Below are 22,691 nucleotides of genomic sequence, written 5' to 3' on the forward strand. Positions count from 1 at the left end.
AGGAGGACCCATACCTTCTTGGTACTTGGCTGGTGCTTGACGAGCAGAGGACCGAAGTAATCTAGTCCCACATGGGTGAACGGGATAGATCTTGTTGCGCGGGCAGATGGAAGCGGGGCCATATCTGGGGTGCGGTATGGACCACCGTGGTGCTTCCGGCAAGTCAGGCACTTAGTGATGAATGACTTCACTGTTGCACGCCCTCGTGGTAACCAGTACTCGTAACGCAGTCTTGATAGCGTGTGTGCAACGCCGCCATGCATCGTCATCAGGTGACAATCGTTGATGATGAGCTGGGTGATGGGATGCGTTTGGGGAATCAGTACTGGATACTTTGCTTGATAGCAAAGTTCGGCGTTCTCCAAGCGTCCTCTGCATCTGATGAGGCGGTTCTCATCGAGGAAGAGCCGCAGCTTGTCCTTCGGGCTGTGCTTCTTACAATTTTCGACAGCACTGACGTCTGACAGATTCTGTTGTGCATGGTGTAGCCACATGATTTTGGCTACCTTGACCTCTGAGTTACAACTAGAATCCACCCCGAAGGACTTGCCGCCTTGTGGTCTCAACCTGGAGAGAAACCGCAAACACAGAGCAGAAACACGCACTAAGGCACTGAAAGACGAAAACCTGGCACAATCAATACCAAATGGTGGTTCATCACATGTTTTTTTTTGTTCGTGATGCGCATCAGGCTTTTTTTTCATTTCGTGTGCAAGCTCAGTGTCTGGACCGGTGGACTCTGTTGGGTGTGATACAGGTGCAGGTATCTCCGAAGTGCTTGAAGGACCCTCCCCAGCGGCAACGTTGACATGGTGATCAAGTGCTGGCTCGGCGTGATGGTCAGCAGTGGCAAGGAAGTGTGGACCGTGCCACCATAGCGAGCTGGCTTGAAGGGAAGGAACAGAGACACCGCGTGAAGGCAAGTCGGCGGGATTGTCGGCAGAGCGGACATAGCGATAGGCAACATCGGGAACCGCACGAATGGTATCGTCAAAAGTACCCAAGCTCTCTGTCGACCAGAACTTACGGAGGTCGAATTCAGGGTCCGTGTCTGTTTGATGAGCAAGACATGACTGCGCCTCTGTGGTGGCAGGCACAGGCAGACTGCCGGTACAGATAAAACCAAGAACGGAGTCGAGCAAGACCAGACCACCGCTTAGTTCGGTGCGGTCCTTGCCGATAATATCATAATAGTGATCGAGACCAATCAAGACGTCTACGACCATGGGCTCTGCGCTGCTGGAGAGCGGTTCTGCAAGTGGCAGAGACTGTAGAAGAGGAAAAGAAGAAGCAAGTGGACATCGCGCAATTGGAGCGGTTATGTTCGGAAGTACACTGGCCTGAATCGCACGAGTGGACCCATCCTTACACTGCATGGTCAAACTCACCTTGGCGTACACGGTACTTTTTCTTTTGTTGTTCCCAAATGTAGCCAAGGAGAGTGTTTCATTTCCGATTGTGGGCAAATCGAGCTGATCTCGATAAGCTTGCGTGATGTATGTCTTGGTGGAGCCGGTATCAAAGAGAATACGGCCATTGATCGGCTTCAGCTTGGAGGAGAGAAACGGTGCCACAGCAGTTTGCATCATGATCTGGTGATCGGCGTTTGCGACCGTGCTCGTGGCAGGCTTGGGTTTGAAGGACTGAGCATTCGGGCTCATAGTGGAAGCTTGCCTCTGAGTGGATGCGGCAGTGAATTTATCTGGACACAAGCTGCTGTGGTGTGCAGGATTGTGGCAATAGAAACACCGCCGTTTGCTAGAGCAATCGTGCACGGAGTGGCCTGATCGCAAACACTTGAAACACCTTTGTTTAGCTACGCTCTTCCTCGCTTCTACTGTAGTGTACTTATTGCATTCGTCAGAGAAATGTGCCTCCGAACTGCAAAAAACACACACTCTCTTGGGCTTCGCTTTTGAAGTAGCTGAAGCTGAGGCAACAAGAGATTGACCGGACGCACTGGCAGATGGTGATTCGTGCGATTTTTTCGGTGGCTGGCTGAGGCGATCTGCTGCTTCATTCGCTATTATGAAGTTGGCTACTGCAGCGCGCAAGTCCGAAACGGTCCAGGATTGTGGCCCCTTTTTTAATTCCAAAGCCGCTAGCGTGGTGCGTGGCAATTTGTTCGTAATCATTGACACAAACACCGCCTGATTAACATTCTCACCAAGCGCTGTGAGGCTTCGCAAGTGCACCTCCAACGCATCGTGCAACCTACGCAAAGATGGAGTAGCGTTGGACGCAGGCGGTAAGTCCATGATTGCCGTGTAGTGTGCATTGACGCGAAGCTGATCATTCCCGAAACGTTTGCGGAGAATGTCAAGCGCGGTTGTGTAGTTGGTATCTGATATGGGCAAGCCAGCTATGGCATCCCGAGCCAAACCCGTTACGTGATCTCTTAGGTACGACAGTTTCTGGACACCCGACAACCCTTGATTCGCATCAATAGACGCAACAAACATATCGTGAAACTCAGCCCATTTCAGGAAATCACCAGAAAATGTTGGTATTTCAAATTTGGGCAAATTGACTGAACTTGTGGGAGCTGGTTGTGGTTGAGGTGATGATGCTTGCATGTGTTGTACGACTAGTTGGTGTTGTTTGATTAGATCCTCTTGCGACTGTAATACTTGCTGGTGTTGACTATGTGTAATAGACTGCGTACGAACAAGATCTCCTATTGACTGTTGGATGCTGGACAAATCAACCATACTAGTTTCTTGTTTGATACCCGCACTGCCCGTACTCTTGGTGCTACTTGGTGAGCTAGTACTAGTAGTAGCAGCTTCTGGACGGTTCGTCTGGGCTCTGTACTGCGGAGATCGCTTGCATTCAACAATTGACCCTCTGATGCGTACCGAATACGCAACCACATCGCAGATCTCCGTTTGCAGAGCCTCATCTGAACCCTCCAGAGTCTCCGAGTCCAAAACACTGGCCAATGCATCACACGCCTCATCATATGCGTACAATTCTTCAACAATACAATCCACAAGTGTACTTAGCTTTTTTGGATCCGAGTCCACGTGTTCTGGCGACAACTCGTCGGCCCTTTGACCTCCTTCCTTCGATAAAAGGAGTTCGGCCTCTTTGACGAGTTCGTCGATGGATCCTTGCAGCTGCGCGATCTTGGCCCGGCGCATGATCTGCGTGCCGGTCGTCACTGCTCTCTTCGGCATGTTAGCTCGACGACCCAAATCGGGCAAGCTGCTTACAAATTATTTGAGTCGAGTCTATCTTTCTCAAGATTGGAATGGTACGCACGGCTCGTTTCGAGCTCCGGTGCGGTTCATGTCCCGGGTTTCGGCACCACTTTGTGCACACGCCAGACAGTTTCTTGGGATCGGGAGAGCTTGATTTGACTGAATTTGACTGACACTGCACAAGAGGTAAAATTATTGTTCTTGCTGTGAACTGAAAGAAGACGACGACTAAAGCGCAAGGCGCTTGCGCAGAGCAAAAAGGGAGGAAAAAACATGGAGAAAGTCGCCAAGAGGTGAGTGAGTCAGTAGAAATAATAAACACGCGGCCCAGCTTCGGTGTGGGAACGCGGAAACAAAACCGGGGTAGAGAACACAAACTATGACGTGTACTGCAAATAATCTCATGACGTTGAACATCATGTCAACGTCGTGACAAATGGCTACGCAGTCCTGCTTCTGGCTACATTGGCATGCTCCCATTTTTACACTTCTTGCGGTTTCACGAAACCACCTTGAACAAAACGTGGCCAGGTCACGGCCAGAAAGCCTGACCCGATCTAACAGCGTTGCTCTTACCCATCTTCTGTGCGGTCTCTGCTAGGTCTTCAAGACGGTTCTTGACGGGATCATGCTGGACGGTGAACGAGCACGGTACAATGGTGCCTTTCGGCGACTTGCTGTTCTTGAACGCCTGGACGGATGTGTAGGTAATGCACGTGTGGTTACACACAACATACGCATGCACACAAACGGGTGCACTCACACGCACGGACGCACACACACACACACACACACACACACACGCACACACGGGAGCACACATACACGGGCGCACGCACGCACACACACACACACACACGCACGCACGAACGCGCGCGCGCACGAACGCGCGCACGCATGAACGCGCGCGCGCACGCACACACACACACAAACACAGGCGGATGAATGAACGCAAGCACAGATGTGCGTCACATTGCATGCTGAAAAACTGGAAAATCGAATATATCTTGCAACATCCAGACAAAGGCTAAAAGGCACATGGACACGACATTAACCCTTTCACTGCCGCTGTCGACTCCAGTCGACAGCCCATTCATGCACTCTGAGTGCCGCTGTCGACTGCAGTCGACCAGCAAGAATGCAGTTCCCAGTGCCGCTGTCGACTGCAGTCGACAGGCCGACTTCGCCCAGTTTGGGCCACTATTTTGGGGTATTGGAGATGTTTAGCTGCCATAGAGGGTTACTGGGCCCTGGAAGGGGTCCATATCCATTGAAATACGCTGCCAGGAGTAGGGGTTGCCATTTGAAAAAAATCGAACCAGCGTCGTTGAAAATGTGTATCCAATTTTTAGCCGAGCGGCGCTGAAAAAAATCGGTTCCCACGCACTTCCAACGAGCTGAGTCGGTGCGAGTATTTTTCTCTTTCCCGTCAGCTTTCTTTGCATAGAGCATGGAATTTGGTTCAGACTTGATGCCTAGCTATTACCCAAGACTCCAGGCGGCTATCCATTGCGACAGGCGGTTGGAGTCACGGGTAGGGAACCAAACGACGGATTCCTCACGAACGCATTTTGGATGCAGCCATGTACAAAATAATTGACGGAAACAGCGCTGGCGGCGCTCGCCGCGTCCAGAACTCAATTTTCCTGAGACCTAAAACGTTGCAATGGCGACCAGCACGGTCAAGGGACACTACAGGTATGTCAGCTACAAGTATAATAATATTATTCTTTCCGCAACGACACCTACCTCAATACCTGGCGATCTACTGCAAGCTGATGCGGAAGTGCATTACACCCGCGAGCGAAGCGCTTGTCAACGGAACAGGGAAGCGCTTCATTCTCCGACGTTGAAGAGATGTGCTTGGACTGCTGATAATTAGGAGAACAAAGGACCACCATGTCGGCAGAACAATCCGCGGCTGTTCAGCGACACGATCCGCCTCACGAAACGAGTCGCGACCGTTCCCCAAGTTTTCTGCAAGCAACAAGAATTGCGTCCGCAGCGACAGGACGAAAGTCTCTCGCAAACTGAAGTCCTGTTGCCACGAAGACAGGGAAGTTTCAGCAAGCACTTTCTTCTGCTTCAAGTGTTGTAGCTCTCCGGTCCACTGGCAGATCTTTCAATCCCACCGAACGAAAAACAGGATTTCCTTCTCTCTCCAAAACAACACCTAACTAACTTTACTTCGCAACTGGCCGGGCCGTACACATGGTGTACATGCAGTGTATGTAGTGCATGCGGCACGCGGCGCACTTTCGCATGACATGACATGACTTGTTGCACAGCGGCTGGCGCTAGAACGCTCAGCGCGCTTGTACTTCGGATTTTGCGATTTTTTTCGAGGGCAATGGCTTCCTTTATCAGTTGGCTACCTACGATGTATACTTTAGAAAGCGATATTCCGTACAGAAAGTACCAAAAAATCCAGGAAAAGTTGGCCTTTCGATTTTTTGAACTGGAGGTAAAAAGCGCCTGGCACTGGGGAGTGCACAGCTCAGCTGACAGCCTGGCACTGAGTGCCTTGTCACTTGAGCAGTCAGCTGGCAGTGAAAGGGTTAAATCACTTTTAACTTTAGTTTCAAGTAATTGAGTTTGGTGCAGAGTTTAAAACCCTGCGTGAGACAAAGAACGTGAGTGGAAATTCACATCGTGTCAATCAATTATGCACAACTTAACCTCTTCCATATCAAATACATCCTCACCTCTACTAACGGACATCACAAATGTTTGACTTACATCCTCCGATTCGTAGTACTCAATCTTGTAGTCCGCTCGCACCACAAAGTAGCGCTTCAGCCAGTTCTTGCGTACGGCACCTTGCTTGGTCAGGTAGCCTTGCTTCAGGGGCTCAGTCGGCCGACTTGCCTTTGCACAGACAACATTCCAAAGACAAAATCATAGATATACTGTACATCAAGGAAACAAGCACAGTTTATTTATAAGTTGTAGGGCTGAGTCGGGTAGCATTTTCTTCGGGCATCGGGTAGTTTTCCACGGGTAGCACGGGTACCCGATCGGGTAATGCTTCCATGGTAACGCCACAATGCACCCCTTCCCTTCCACACTGGGTAGACATGCGGAGTATTACATAAATATGCACACGTCCACTGTACATGATGTCATCTAAGACTTCGGGTTTTCGGGTACTATTCTGTACCCGTCTACCCGAGGTCCTCACGGGTAGCAAGAGTACCAGACTACCCGTGCATACCACTATTTATAACATTCGATGCACATGTCAATACATAGGAAGGGAAATTTTGATGAAGCCCTCTGTCTCATTTCTGTGGTCGAAAAGCAGAAGGAAGACTGATAGCTGCCAGTTTGTCCGAGTGCATTGTCAATACAATAACCCAGGTTAAACCCTGCATTGTCAATACAATAACCCAGGTTAAACCCTGCATTGTCAATACAATAACCCAGGTTAAACCCTGCATTGTCAATACAATAACCCAGGTTAACCCTTTATGTACCAGCCATCTAATGTATGTAAGAGGCTATCACAGCCAAAGAAGCAACCATGGTATCAAATCTAGACAACTTTTGTATATGCAAGTTGTGTTTTCCTGACTCCATATGTATCACTGCACCCAGGTAAGCATGGATATTGGTACAGCATGCAGTAGTATATGAAGGCCATAGGTGGAATACCAAAGATACGCGCCAATTGTGCATATTTCTGACCAACCAGGGTATCACAAACAAATAGACTGAGAATTAGTTTGTGCTTGTGTACTGGGAACATAGGGACAAAACAACCTCATAAGCGTTGTCTCAGTGCATGAAGAGTAACAACATACCAGGGAAATGGTCATATTTTTACACATTTGAGGTAAAACAATTGGTTCAAAATTGCAAATTTTGAATTCTTGTCTCAGATTCGAAATCTATATTTTTCTTCATCTACTCACATCCAGCGTCAGGTAAGTGAAAGAGAAGACAAGAAGCAGTCGCTGGCTGATGAATTACGCCTGCCTTGACGATTTTAGGCCATCGCTGCCCTCCCTCTCGCTCCTGTTTTGAGAGCGAATACTGCGATGGGATCAGCGATACAAATTTTCAATTTCGAGTCGCATTCCGCGATGATATCGCCACAGCCGATCTCTCCAATCGTCCACCACGTCTAGAAGACGTCGACATGACCTAGAACAAGCTACATCTTCGCTACAAGCAGAGAAACTGAGCGAGAACACGATCGAAACAGCGAAAATTGTTTGCGCTGAAAAGCATACTTTTGAACGCGTTCGTTCTCCATACTTTCAAATGGCAACCTACCCATATCATACATCAAAATTTTCAGTGGGATCTCAGCTGTCAAGCGCAAAAAACCGCGGGTCGATCGCAGCTACGGCGGCGGGGAACGGCGCGCTTGATTGGAGTGCAGCGAACCGTACCATATGGTACGGTTCGAGATGGGGCTGGTACATAAAGGGTTAAACCCTGCATTGTCAATACAATAACCCAGGTTAAACCCTGCATTGTCAATACAATAACCCAGGTTAAACCCTGCATTGTCAATACAATAACCCAGGTTAAACCCTGCATTGTCAATACAATAACCCAGGTTAAACCCTGCATTGTCAATACAATAACCCAGGTTAAACCCTGCATTGTCAATACAATAACCCAGGTTAAACCCTGCATTGTCAATACAATAACCCAGGTTAAACCCTGCATTGTCAATACAATAACCCAGGTTAAACCCTGCATTGTCAATACAATAACCCAGGTTAAACCCTGCATTGTCAATACAATAACCCAGGTTAAACCCTGCATTGTCAATACAATAACCCAGGTTAAACCCTGCATTGTCAATACAATAACCCAGGTTAAACCCTGCATTGTCAATACAATAACCCAGGTTAAACCCTGCATTGTCAATACAATAACCCAGGTTAAACCCTGCATTGTCAATACAATAACCCAGGTTAAACCCTGCATTGTCAATACAATAACCCAGGTTAAACCCTGCATTGTCAATACAATAACCCAGGTTAAACCCTGCATTGTCAATACAATAACCCAGGTTAAACCCTGCATTGTCAATACAATAACCCAGGTTAAACCCTGCATTGTCAATACAATAACCCAGGTTAAACCCTGCATTGTCAATACAATAACCCAGGTTAAACCCTGCATTGTCAATACAATAACCCAGGTTAAACCCTGCATTGTCAATACAATAACCCAGGTTAAACCCTGCATTGTCAATACAATAACCCAGGTTAAACCCTGCATTGTCAATACAATAACCCAGGTTAAACCCTGCATTGTCAATACAATAACCCAGGTTAAACCCTGCATTGTCAATACAATAACCCAGGTTAAACCCTGCATTGTCAATACAATAACCCAGGTTAAACCCTGCATTGTCAATACAATACACAACAATAGCGCGCTCAGACTGATTCAAAAGGACACGAAAATCCACATCCAGCCTCCATCAATAATTATTGCTTTCTTCGCTCCTTTCTGCAACGTGACCAGCCAACATGGCCAGTAATGACACGTAACCAAAAATAGCTCTGTCATTTCACCACCATGCTCTTTAACCCTTTCACTGCCACTGTCGACGAAAGTCGACAGCGCATTCATGCACTCTGAGTGCCACTGTCGACGAAAGTCGACAAGCAAACATGCAGTCCCCAGTGCCACCGTCGACTTTTGTCGACGACTTTTGTCGACAGGCAGACTTCACCCAGTTTGGGTCGCTATTTTTGACTATTGGAGATGTTTGGCCGTGGTAGAGGGCCACTAGGCCCTAGAAGAGGTCCATACCCATCGAAATACGCTGCCAGAAGCATGGGTTGCCATTTGAAAAAATCGAACCAGCGTCGTTGAAAAATGCGCATCTGATTTTTAGCCGAGCGGCGCGGAAGAAATCGGTTCTCACGCACTTCCACCTTCCTGAGTCGGTGCCAGTTTTTTTCTCTTTCCCGTAAACTTTCATTGCAAGGAGCATGACATTTGGTTCAGACTTGATGCCTAGCCATTACCCAAGACTCCAGGCGGCTATCCATTGGGATAGGCGGTTGGAGTCACGGGTAGAGACAACCACACGACGGATTCCTCACGGACGCATTCACTGCAAGCTTGGCGGAAACAGCGCTGGCGGCGCTCACCGAGTCCAGAACTAAACTTTTCTAAGAACTACCACGTTACAATGGCGACCAGCACAGTCAAGAGACACTACAGGTATGTCAGCTACAACATAATTATATTCTTTCTACAACGACACCTACCTCAAGCTCAATACCTGACGATCTACTGCAAGCTGATGCGAAAGTGCATTACACCCGCGAACGCCGCGCTTGTCAACGGAACAGGGAAGCGCTTCACTCTCCGAAGTCGAAATGTATTCGGACTGCTGCTAGTCAGGAGAACAAACGACCACCATGGCGGCAGAACATTCCGCAGCTGTTCACCGACACGATCTGCTTCACCAAACGACTTACGATCGTTTCGTTCTCCGAGTTTTCTGGTGGCAGCAACTAGAATTTCGTCCGCAACAACAGGACGAAAGTCTCTCGCAACTGAAGTCCTGTTGCCACGAAGACAGAGAACATTCCGCACGCCATCTCTTCTGCTTCCAGTGTTGTAGCTCTCCGGTCCACTGGCAGATCTTTCAATCCCAGCTAACAAAAAAAGGATCTGCTTCTCTCTCCAAAACAACAACTAATTTTACTTCGCGAGTGTCCGGGCCGATCGTGTACATAGTGTATGTAGCGCATGCGGCGCACGCCGCACTTTCGCATGACATGACATGCATTTTTGCACAGCGGCTGGCGCTGGAGCGCCCAGCACGGTTGTACTTCGGATTTTGCGATTTTTTTCGACGGCAATGGCTTCCTTTATGAGTTGTCTACCTACGATGTATACTTTGGAAAGCGATATTCCGTACAGAAAGTACCAAAAAATCCATGAGAAGTTGGCCTTTCGATTTTTCGAGCTGGAGGCAAAAAGTGCCTGGCAGGGAGGGGGTGTACAGCTCAGCTGACAGCCTGGCAGGGAGCGCCTTGTCACCTTGAGTGGTCAGCTGGCAGTGAAAGGGTTAACGCCCCAGTCTGTACCGATGTGTATATTTTTCTTCGTTTCTTTCCTTCTAATGGAGGAGAACATGGATGCAGTGAATGGGATTTTCGGTCTTTGACCACATTGCTGGTGAGCTGATCTACTCACCTCCCACCGCTTTAGGAGCTGCATCTGCGCCTTGATCCTTGAAGGGTGGTGGCGTTCCTACAGATGCGGGTGCGGAATACTCGGTTTTCAGCCGAGTCTCACGCGAACCGTGACTTTTTTCCTTTCTAATTGCATCTTTGCTCTCGGTCCGTGGTCGCATTCATCCTCACCTCCTTGTATTGTGTACTTCATCAGGTGTCAGTGTAGCATGGCTACTTCATAACACGTAATTTGTGATCACATAGATAGTACACGGTAGCCCGAATGCCTTGATTGCTGAGAGTACACGGGTTACACCATGAACTGAACTGTAGACAGGGAATGAATAAATAAATAAATAAATGCCGGATTAAACATGGTGCTGGAGCTTACCTCTGGCCGCTCGAGCAGTTGCCATTCCTCCGGTTGTTCCGAGATCTCCTCTATCACCTTGTCCAGCAGGGCTACGGCGTAAACCTTCGTGTACTGCTCCGTGAACTTCAGCAGCACTGCCTCGATCAGTTCTACAAAGGCACGCATGCGATGCAGACACACAACACAACAGTACAGCATTCAGCTAAAGTGCTACAGCGCGTACTGTTCCGTGAACTGCAGCAGCACAGCCTCGATCAGTTCTGCACAGCACAGGCACGCATGCGATGCAGCCACAGAATACAACAGCACAGCGTTCAGTTATCGTAGTGTCTGCAAGTAGGCCAGTTTGAATTGAATGACCTGCTTTCTCCTGGTCAGCAGCCCTTCGTCAACTGGCAGGATTCTATTTCAGCTTTGCAATACTGTTTGGTGACGTGTGTGCCACATGTTGTGTAAAATATATCACCAAGGATACAATTCTCTCCTTTAACACCATACTGCATGTTGACACTCAACGTCACACACTATCTACCACCCTTCCCCAGTCCACAGCCTGGTGTTTGTAGGTCTGGCACTGCACAGTGCCCTGTACAATGCACTGCACCTGAGGGCACAGCCCCGGTGCTCACAGGTCTGGCTCTGCACTGAGACTGGCACGCACCTGACTCACACCATCAAATTCGCTTTGAGGAACTCTCCGCACACGCCGGCAGCAGATCTACAGCCAGTCCAACACCACATCTACACACGTGCGCAGTCGAAGAGGAAAGTCTGTAGTGTTGTTTTCGGCCTGGCACGTCTGCAGCATGCACTGCTGTTGTAGGTGAGAGAGCGATAATATCACCAGAACTGAAGCATATAAAGTGGTGTCTGACACGCTACGGTCACACCACTATTTGCACCGGGTACCCTGTGAATGGATAAAGGGCACTGATTTGAGCTCTAAATTTCGAAAGTTTTCAGAGGAGACATCCCAACTCTACGAGTAACTTGTACTTCAGGTGGCTGACCATATCACCCTAAAATACCTTCCGACGCCCCTGATATAGCGGTCATGATCTGCTGTTCCACCGGCCTGATGATTCATTGTGGTCCGTTTATTGTTTGGGCAATGGAGTGCAGTGCATTTTCAAACTGCAACGTCAAGATGAAGACTTCTTGAGAGTGCAAGAAAAAGATGGACTGAAAACATGTCGCCGGGTGAACACTTGCCTATGTCTATGCACTACAAACGTTCTTCTTCAACTGCAGAAGATGTACACAAGCAGGGGCGTATGAGGAACCGAGCGAAACGCAAGGAAAAGGCGAAAAGTTGCTTTCTACAGGGGCACCTGGTTTGCTGAAAAAAATGCAAGTTTTGCATTTCGCACGCGGTTCCTTGACGACATAAGCACAAAAAGTTGCGTTTACGCAGTTTTGTACCTAGTGTGGCTACAGCCTAAGGGCCCTTACACACTACTTACATGTAAAACGCAACTAACGTTGCGTATGCGCCATCCTGATCAAGTGCAGTTGCACACTGACAGGTGATCTGCTTTTTACGTACATGTGTTGCAGTTCGGATGAAAAGTTCTGCTCTCAGAACGAGTGCTGTGTGTGCTTCTTCGATTTCGTTCTGCATCTTGTGTTGGAGCCATGTCCATGGAGCTCAGGTTGACTCCGGCAAGGAGAAAGCGGCGACATAAAATTGTTGCCGCCATGATATTGCAGGACCTGCAGAAGCTAGTGAAGTTGTCTGATGGCGGTCCTGTTCTTGATATTTTCTAGATGACTGATCACAGTTGCTCAAATTTCATGGTCACGACGATGCTCATGCTGTTGCGGAATGGTACCGTCAAATACAGAATTGGTCGCAACTTGTGGACAGCTCACCCTGAGAACGAGTTTGGAACGCCTTGTTTTTTTGATATATCGCCCACAGCTCCATGAGCTTCGCCTCCATTTCTTCTGTGCACTGGATTTTCGGCATCGTGTCGCGCGCTCAGCAAGCAAACAAGATCGAGTCTACTACGGCTTGAACAACAGGAGTTCAAGTACGAGAATTTCAGAAGCAGGCGAAAAGTCCAATGGACAGCTGAAATTGAAACACAAAAATCCACACAGCACCAAACAGCAAAAACACCAACAAGAAGTTGAAGTCCGAAAGCGCGGGAAGGCATAAAAGCTAAAAAGCTAAAAAGCAGCCTTCTACACCCGTCCGAGATCTGAGTAAAACGTTTACGCAACTTTCTAGATTTCGTGCCATATGACGTCAGTCGGCATGACAACTTTTACAGGAAAGCAACAAAAAAGCGGTTTTCTACGTAGTGTGGTTACAGCCTAAACGAGGCCTATATTCTAGACTCCTTTCCTATGAAAATAGTTGATTCATGAAGCAATCAAGCAAAGGACACAGAGCATAGCTGAGTGTTGGCAAGTGGATCTACTAATATTACTAGTAGGGATATCAGCGAACGCACTGCGCAGCCCATCTGCGCAGGTCAGCCTGGCCCATCTACGCGCGGCCGACAAAAAAACTCATGAACCCTTTCATTTTTTTGCAAAATAAATCGTGCGAAGAAGATGCACGGAATGGCTGAAAACTAGGCTGAGGAAAAGTAGCATCCAGAGACTCTCAAACAAATTCCGGGCCCATCGCTTCTGACAATGGCAGCGAAGACATCAGGGAGCTGATTGCAGCAACTCTCTACCAAGCGCGACGCTGGTTACTCACCAAGGCAGGGCGCTTCCATCGCGCAAGAAATGGCCGCGAGCGAGAAATGCAAGTCCGATTTTGGAACGATCCAACCAGGGTAATCCCTTGAAAATTGGCCTGAACACCTCTCATACTGGTGTTTCACGATGTGCAAACTTTCAGAGAAATCGACCGGGGAGAACGTGGTGAGCTCGTGGGTCCTCCTGTATCGCGTATGATTTGAATGGTCGCGGGGACAGAAGAACAGTAATTTTACGACTCCCAGCGGTGCAAACAGACCGCGGCCATGTTTTCTCTGTCGGCCGCGATCACGTTCAAAAAATCGATGACGCAATGCATGCGCAGAGGCCTGCGCAGTGCGTTCGCTGACATCCCTATTACTAGGTAGTAGAGTTACTACTACCACTTACCAGTAACATTCAGCACAGGCAACAAATAATGCAAGTGTTGAAGTCCTTTTTGCGGAAGAGCCACTTGCATTTCAGAGCTAAGTGACTGCTGCAGACGACACCACCAGCCTCAGCTCAGGTGCAGTGATTCATGAGACTCGGAGAGGACTTCTGGAACGAAGCCCGGCTCGCCGCCGGCGGGCACTTTCAAGTACGGAGTACGAGTACTCTGGACTTACGAAAGCGGAAAGGGGCTCAGGCGAAAATAATAAATTCGGCACAGCGACACGTTGCACTAGCAGTGCTCTTCTAGGACAGACTCACTACAATAACAAAATCGTGTGTTTCGTCGTCTGCGCTGCTGCCTGCAATCGGCGTAAGTAATCAACTATGACTACAATCACGTACGGAAGTAATGAAGGAGCGGCTACTGCATTGCGACGAGTTCCATTGGCTTTGGCGTCAAATCGAAACTGCATTTTTGTTGCTACTGTGCCCAGGAGATGTAGGCTCCGCCGCTGTTGCGTGGCTGACTTTCTTCCAAAGACCAACGTACTGTAAGGTGACTTAGGTCCAGGACGTACAGGTTAGGTATCACAACAGGTAAAAGCCACGAGCGAATGCAAGGACTTAGGTTGCTGATGCTGCGCCGCAAGTCGCGAACACAATCAAAGCAAGAGCAGGACAATAACTTCTCTCCCAGTCCGGGGCGAGTCGTATGTGTTACGTAACGTTCATACCTAGGCTAGGTACCAAGTAGACGAAATAAATAAGTAAAAACACTATCCGCGGGCTAGCTGTGCAGATGTGCCTACGCGGCGGGGGTAAACATGGTGAACAACAAGCTGCCAGCCTTTCCGACCTGGAAATATGCCGGTACGCGGTATGGTAGCAAAAACACCCACAAGGCCACATATGCCTCGCAACAATCAACATGCGAGTCAACAAACAACACGCACTGCGCGCGACGCGCATCACTATTAAAAAGTACATGATTGTTGTCCCGAATCAGGTGAGCATGAGCCTCAGCTGAGCCTCAGGGTGGGCCTTAGTTCTGGCTCGACAATGCACACAGCTCCAGTCGGCCATACGCGGACAGGAACAGGAAATAGAGAAAAAATAATAATAACGGAGAAGAAATCTCCATCAAGATGAGTGGGAGGCCTCGAGGGTGGACGTGTGCCAAAAAAAATTCAGCTGCTGTTTCCTACCTTTGATTTCCTGTTGTTTCGCCTCGTTGAGCGGACCTCCGACAATGTTGCCCATCCTGGCAGCAGCTATGGAAAGCCTGTGACCGGCGTAGGAGACGAACAGAAAACCTGCCCCACAACTGCAGAGCAAACCACCCACAAGTTAGTTTCGCACACCGCGACAACAACTACTGGTAGTACAAGAGAACGAGCGCAAAGAAGAGAGGGGACGAGGCCAACCACGAGTTCTTTTTTCAAATCCACTTTCTGTAGTAGTAGTTCCGTGCCGTCGTCGACGCGCGTCCGCAGTTGCCGGCGCACAATCCGCATATCCGTCCGTCTAGTGTCTCACTCTCAGTCCTCAGCTCATGAGCTCAGCGGACTGGCATGACTAGTGTTGTACACATGATTGTATGTAGTCATGTAGTAGATCTACGTCATGTAGCTGCTAGTGCTAGCCTGTAGTGTAGGCTGTACTGCTAGGCCGGCCCCGTGTCGGCATTTTTTTTAGCATTTTCGGTACAATCCGCGAACCCAGCACTAGGCCTTGACGGATTATGCTAATATTTTCGTGAAATTATGCTTTTCGCATTGCTGAAAAAAATGCAGAATTATGCTATTTTTATGCTAAAAGTTATCATAATTATGCCGCATTATGCTCACATATGCTGCTAATGCATAATGGTTCTGTGCAAAATAACAAGGGAATTTTTTTGTAGAGGGCGTTGTACTGTAGTAGCAAAAGTTCAACGGGGTCAACGCACCGTCCGACCTAGCTACGACCATCACTGATTGTAGTGGACTGGACATGTTATCAAGGGAGTCATAAACCTACAACGTCCTAGTGCATCTACTTGCACTTGTACTTGTAGAACATGTACAACTGTATGGAATTTCAGCCCTCACCATCGTCTACACGGATTTCAAAAGCGTCGACCTCCATTTTGAAAACATGGTGGCTGGCTAGGCTAGCCGCGCTACCCGTAGTCGCACGTGCCCACCGCGTGTCTTAGCGCGAGCTTCGAGCTAAAGATCATGTCGCCCATTCATTTTCCTGTGTTTCCCCATTTCTTCGAACTCGCTCAGCTTTTGCTTCCGAGCAGCTTTTGCTTCAGCTTTTGCTTCGCTCGCGCTCGTGCTTCAGCTCCACGCTGTAGTCTGAGTTTAGTTCTCTTGTCTTCTTCCAGCAGAATACTGCAAACTCTACAGCACGTCGAGCTTCTCCTAGAAGAGTTTCTTTTGCGTCGAGGCAGACTGTCAATCGTTTCAGTCCTATCTTGCCGTCGTCTCATGAGCGCCCGAAAGCAACAGTATCTATTTTCTTGGCGTTTCATTTTCTGGCGAACTCATTCACCTACTACTTCTTCCTTTATGAAACTTCAGGTGGCTGAGTTCTCCCACTAGCGACAATCATGCCTTGGAAAAGAACAGGATATTCCTAAGGTATATACAGCCAGTGCAGTGATGTCAGTGTACTGCACTGCAAAAAGCACCTGCATGTACTGCGCGTAGTTGTTGTTTGTTTTGTCGAGAAAGAATCCCTTTCGCACTCGCGCGGGCCGCGAGGGCGCAGCACGGAAACGGGTCTATTGAATTCATTTCTTGGTCGATTTTGACAACCAATACGTCGTTGTTTTTCTTTTTTCACTGGCTATCCTTTCTCCGCTTCCGAATTGCGATGCCGTCCACCTGTAAAGCCTTGAAGTGAAACGAGTGGAGGCCGGTTTCGGAGGTAATTTTCGGCCAAACAGCAATCAAATCGAAAAATTCGAAGCGGACGATCTGTTGGTATCTATCGAAAGAAGACGTTGGTCCATAAAAAATCTTTGCAAACTACACCGTATGAACCAAGGAATTACGGTAAGTTTGAGAATTTTGGTACATTAGCTGTACGCTGATTGGTCGATTAGCGCGACCGTTGAGAAACGGGCCAGTGACGCTTTGTACAGCGTTGGTGAGGGCTGAATTTGATGCGAACAGGCGGATTATTCCAATTTTATGCGATTCGTATGGAATTTGCCTCGAATAATGCGACTATTCGATTTTGGCAGGAATTATGCGAAAAATTATGCTAGCATAATCCGTCAAGGCCTACCCAGCACTGCACTAGCACTTTGCAAATTTGGCCTCGTGATGCAGCATTTTGGGGGAAACGGAGCACTTGGCCGTTGGCGTTGTGTATCAAAATTGAGAGAAGAAAAACTTCCCAAACAAGAACGTCACTTCCGCATTCCGTAGGTTATACGTTAGTTTCTTGTTGAGTAGTTTTAAACTTTACATGTATGAATTGAAAATAATGGTTTTGACCAGGGAGTCGCAAAATACCGGTGTTTTCTGACTCCCTGGTTTTGAGTCTTTTGACGGCGTGTGCTGAGGATTACAAAAAGTGAGCATTTTCCGAGCATTTTCGGCAAGGTTTACGAGAATTTCCCAAAAGCATTTTCGGCAAAGACTTTAAGTATTTATTAAAGTTAGTTTCGGGCATACATGTATTACACCAGGCCCTACAGGCGCGTGCTCGGCGATGGGCACGGGGGGCACGTGCACCCCCAAAATTTTTCAATCTGATCCAAGGCAATTGTAATGTATGCAAATATGCTCTAAAATTCAAGAAAGGTTGCAAACAAATTGCAGAAAATTGCCGGGGGGGGGGGCTCCCCTCGGCTCCCGTGCACCCCCCTAGTTGGGGGGCCGAGCACGCCCCTGCCCTACTACTAGGACTAGCAATCAAACGATTCAAACTCAAAGTCAGTCATGTACGCGCGAGATTTGCATGACTCTGTCTGATCGATTACTCGATCATGATGAGCTTCTGAAAATCTCTCACTGACGCCTTCAGTGTCGAGGCGCCGACGTCGCGACATGACACACTCCATGATCCAACTACTGGATTCACTGGCCAGAATAAGCCACTTGAATCAGCTGTGTGGTGGATAGCAGGCTAAAATTAGTGGCGGTCAATTCATCAGCCTTGCAAGCTGTTGAATGGTGTAATCCCAGCACAAGTCGCTATGTCTAACATAGCTGTTCGCTATCATCGCTTCCGCGATGGGCAGGTCTGAGGTTGTTGTTGTAGAAGTTTATTTAACGTCGCACCACAAACAGGCGATTTCGCCTCCTTTGATACATGTGGACGACAGAAGGAATGAGAGAGAGAGGGGGGGGGGGGGACAGAAGTATGGAGAGAGGAAGGGTAGAAATAAATAAGCAATCAACCTCAGGGCTACACCAAAGCAAAAACGGAATGGGAACATACTATATACAAAATTGCTTCATACATATATTGCAAAACACGTTTACTATTCTTCAGTCCGCTATACCACAGAAACACACTAGCCGAAAAGCATTTAAACGGAGCCATGATGCGCTTTTAGCAGGGCACAGAACTGAAGGTGGCTGGGCTCGGAACGGAGATCAGGCGGGAGCTGGTTCCACAGGACTGCGCCGATGAACTGCATGTACAATCATCATGTACATGTACTTCCAAAGAATCCATGATACTAGTAAACCAAAAACTAAAAGAGTAAAGATCTACTGACCGCGTAGAGCCATTGTAAACCTCTAGCCTAGGCTCTACGCCTCGTCTTCTACCTCCAGCTGCCACTAGGCATGGGCCGGTAATGCTAGCGTTATGCCTGGCATTATAGTCCCTTTTTTCCAGGTGGCATAATGCTGGCATTTTAAATTTATAACACCATTTCGCATGCAAAATTGGCATTACAAGCATAATTGCCGGTCGACAACGGTGTCATGCATGAAGCTGGCTAGGTCCAGTTCCGAAAATCGTGCATCTGAACCCGTCCGGCTTCGTCCGCAGACTTGACGTTGCAAATCAACCTTCTCAGTGGATTGTTTCAGACAACATGCTCACTGATGTTTTTAAAAGTTTTTTTCTTCTACGCTTTGGCCCTGATCCAAGACGGCCTTCTTAAATCGACTTTTCCCACTTTCAAACTGGACTAATAATTGTGTCATTTGATTCATTTGCTTCGTCCGTACAAGAGGCTTTTCACAATCAGTGCTAGCATCACCAATTACGGCCGAGGGATTCTCCGAAAGTAAACCAAAAGTTTAAAGCTGCCCACGTATTTCGTCCACCCATTCTTACCAATCAGTAGGGTCCAGCGGATAATGCTCCGAAAATGTTCGTATAATGCTAATCATAATGCACCAAAAACTACCTTGTAATGCTGATCTGTATAATGCTTCAACAAGGCTATAGGCACCGGCGGATAATGCTAGCATAATAACTAGCATAATGACCCATGTGGGGAAGACCGGCACTGCCCTAGCATAAAGCCTCCAAATGTGACCTTGTGTAGCACAATCGCGATATCGATGTGTGAAACTAGCACTACGTCCAGATGAAAGTGTATGCTGGTTTGCTGCGTTTACGGAGTTGTTCAAACTGCACTGACTTGTACTTGGAGCTAAATATAGCATTGTGCACACTTTTTGCAAATTTGATTTCCAAATTATTATATGCAATGCTTGTCTTGAAGTTCAATGTCAATGATACGGCGAGTCTTTTCCAAGTAAGAACGGTAGTTTGTAATTATTTTGGCCTTCAACTTTAGCATGTTGAGTCGTTGTTGACAGTGAAATTAATTATAAAAGTGGTGAGTCCTTCGCTATAAGTGAGCAAACTAGTTGTACTGTCGTAGCTTGTCGTAATTTGTTGGCCCGATGGCAGCTACGGGAGACGGAGGCTCTGGTTTTGAAACAGAAGATGAGAGCAGTGAGAGTGATGGCTTTGTTAGCGAAGAGGGAAGCTCTGACTTGGAAAAGAACGCGGCAGCCGACAGTCTTCCAGCAGCACAACCAGCTGCTATTGCCCGCAAAAAGTCGTTTGCAAGAAGTGGAAAGTCGAGCGACTCGAGCCAGAATTCCGAAGCAAAGCGCGTGAGAGTGTCAGCTGGGAAATCCACCGCAGCTCCTCGACGCAGCACCCACGATCGGATAGCAGAATTCCCAGGCGAGTACCTCTCAGTTTCTGCGGGGAAACTCTACTGCACAGCTTGTAACTTGACGATCAGTATCAAGCACAGCATTGTGAAAGCGCATGTGAATAGCCAACGACATGTGCAAGGAAAGGAGAGTAAGAAGCGGGCGAAACTTCACCAACAGGCAATAACTATTTCGTGGAAAAAGTTTTCAAGTGAAAGCACGTCTGACCTGGCGGGAAGCGGTCTGTCACAAGCTGTGTCCGAAGATGTTGTTGTTCGGCGGGCCAACGTTGTTGAGGCTTTCTTAAAGGCTGAAATTCCGCTCTGTAAGGTGGATTACCTGCGCCCTCTCCTGGAGAGTGGTTACGGACGTTTAACATAATTATAGCACTCACATGGCTCAGCTGATTCCATTCCTGCACTGCAAGGAGGAAGATGAATTAAAGAAGGAGATATCAGGTGCACCGTATGTGGCTGTCATATTTGATGGAACTTCCCGCCTGGGAGAGGCACTTGCAGTGGTTCTGCGGTATGTGGATGCGGATTTCAAGATTCATCAGAGACTTGTTCGCTTCCATGTACTGGCAAAGAGTCTGGCAGGCCTGGAGTTGTCACGGGAGTTGATCACTGTCCTATCTACAAAACTTCAACTGTCTTCTGGGAAAGTGCTCGCTGTGGTCCGTGACGGTGCCGCTGTTAATGGAGTAGCAGTACGGAGTATGCAGGAACTTCTCTACCCACAAGTCATTGATGTCAAATGCGTGTCCCACAGTTTGGACAATGTCGGCACTGCTAGCATTATAACTAGCATAATCGCTCCAAATAACTAGCAGTGCTAGTAGCACAATTTCCTCATATAACTAGCATTATCCGCCGGTGCCTAGCTAGCTATAATGCTTCAACAAGGCTAGCTATAATGCTTCAACAAGGCTAGCTATAATGCTCTTGCTTTGGAACAAAAAATGGAAGGAAGGCTGCACATTGTCAAACTTCCAGGAAAGGACGCATTTAGTCGATCTGCCTCTGAAGCTGCTACAATACATGTATCTCTCATGAGCTCCACCACTTCTTAGCACTATACGACTGGATCGAGTCTCCATTGGTTGCTCTCCACTCCAACTTTCATGCAGGGCTGTGGCTGAATAGTGGGTGTATCAAATCTTTTCCCTTGCTTATCCATGTAGTGAGAAGTGAAACCATTATTGCTGGTGGTCATTTGGATGCTGGAAGCATATCATGGGAAGTGGTGTTCCTGCCTGCAGACAAGATGTCACTGCTTCCACTCCGTGAAAAATGCCAGTCTTCATCTGAAACAGCTCAAGTGAAGCCAGTCGACAAACGATCTCAGATCGAGATCCCTCCCATTTGCGGAAATCCTGAAAACACATGGTCAGAAGTTGTTTTACCGCTCTACATCCTCTTGCGCTGTCTTCTTCTCCTGAGGTTGCGTGGAGACAAATGGTTGGCCACAATACTTTTCTTTTCTGATAGCACTTGACTGTAGGCCTTGCATTACAATCGTCCACGACGAACTGTACGTGCTTCACCAGGAAAGTAAGACACCCGCTGCTGAGCACTCAAATCGTCTTGGTAATGCGTCCATGAGAAATTCTAGTTCTTTTCGAGCCTGCTGATCTGGACTCGGCAAAGGCAATTATTTGGAACAAGCTCTTTCTGTATATAGCCGCTCCTTCATCTAGGTCCAAATTTATCAATAGATGAGTGCTTTCTTCAGTATCGCTAGAGATATGCTATGGTCAGAGCCTATGGCATAACAGGAAAACTCCTCTTCGTCTCTTTGATATTCACTTCGCGTACGTCTAGTCTCCTCCATGGCTCTCCATGATTTCTAAAAAAGAACTCCTAGTAAATCATCGTTCCGGATATTGTGTAACAGCCTCAGTTGCAACGTTGGGCATGCTACATCACCTGTACATTTACCTGACATAAAGACTTTATGTAGCAATGGCATTACATGTATGAAGTCAGGTAAATGTAGCATTAGCGCTAAATGTGTTAAGTGTCTACAAATCACAAAGTTATGTGCCGGTACAATACATGGTGTTGCACCTCATGGCTTTAACCGATTGTTGCCAGAAACCTTATATTTCCCGACATTATCCACTATGGAACTCGTTATGCCGCTGAAACCTCACATAATGCTCGTCATGTTCCTTTCTAATGCTCCATAATGCTCTGATGCTCGGATAGTCTCATAATGCCGAATATAATGCCGGCATTATCCGCTGGACTCTACCAATCAGTGGCTATAACCATGATATTACGTGACACCCATCAAACATCTGCTGCAATCTACATACCGGTATTAAATGTACATGACACAAACAGGGCATCGTTTGATGAGTGTTTTTTGAAACACGAAACTCGGAGTCACGAGAAGGATTTTTGGTCTCTGTTGTTCTGCCCTGTGTGGTAAGCTCTGGCCTTTTTGAGTTATTGAGCACTATTGTATTTTCAGCAAAGACTCCAGACACGTTGTCTACATATAGTACATAATTATTATAAATGTATGTGAAGGTTTCACTTGATTTTTACTGTACTACTTGTCTAATAACATTTCCATGTCATGGTATTATAGATAAACTTTTGTTTTGTGCTGGCACGAGGAAAACATGGATGCAGTGAATGGGATTTTCGGTCTTTGACCACTTGCTGGTGAGCTGATCTACTCACCTCCCACCGCTTTAGGAGCTGCATCTGCGCCTTGATCC

At 47.7% G+C, this 22,691-nt stretch overlaps 1 protein-coding gene across 1 annotated transcript in view; it reads right to left on the reverse strand.

Annotated features, from left to right (window-relative positions):
* Nucleotides 1–15,290, reverse strand: part of LOC135830015 (PH domain-containing protein DDB_G0267786-like) — a gene marked incomplete at its 3' end in the record, with an annotated part of 32,053 nt that extends 16,763 nt beyond the window's left edge. Inside the window, 4 exon segments of the mRNA XM_065342402.1 lie at nt 3,780–3,894; nt 5,943–6,071; nt 10,758–10,888; nt 15,035–15,290. Coding sequence (XP_065198474.1) covers nt 3,780–3,894; nt 5,943–6,071; nt 10,758–10,888; nt 15,035–15,089 — 430 coding nt within the window. The 5' untranslated portion in view covers nt 15,090–15,290.
* Nucleotides 15,291–22,691: the final 7,401 nt, after the last annotated feature.

The sequence above is a fragment of the Sycon ciliatum genome, chromosome 13, assembly GCF_964019385.1.
Source record: "Sycon ciliatum chromosome 13, ocSycCili1.1, whole genome shotgun sequence".
Taxonomy (NCBI): domain Eukaryota; kingdom Metazoa; phylum Porifera; class Calcarea; order Leucosolenida; family Sycettidae; genus Sycon; species Sycon ciliatum.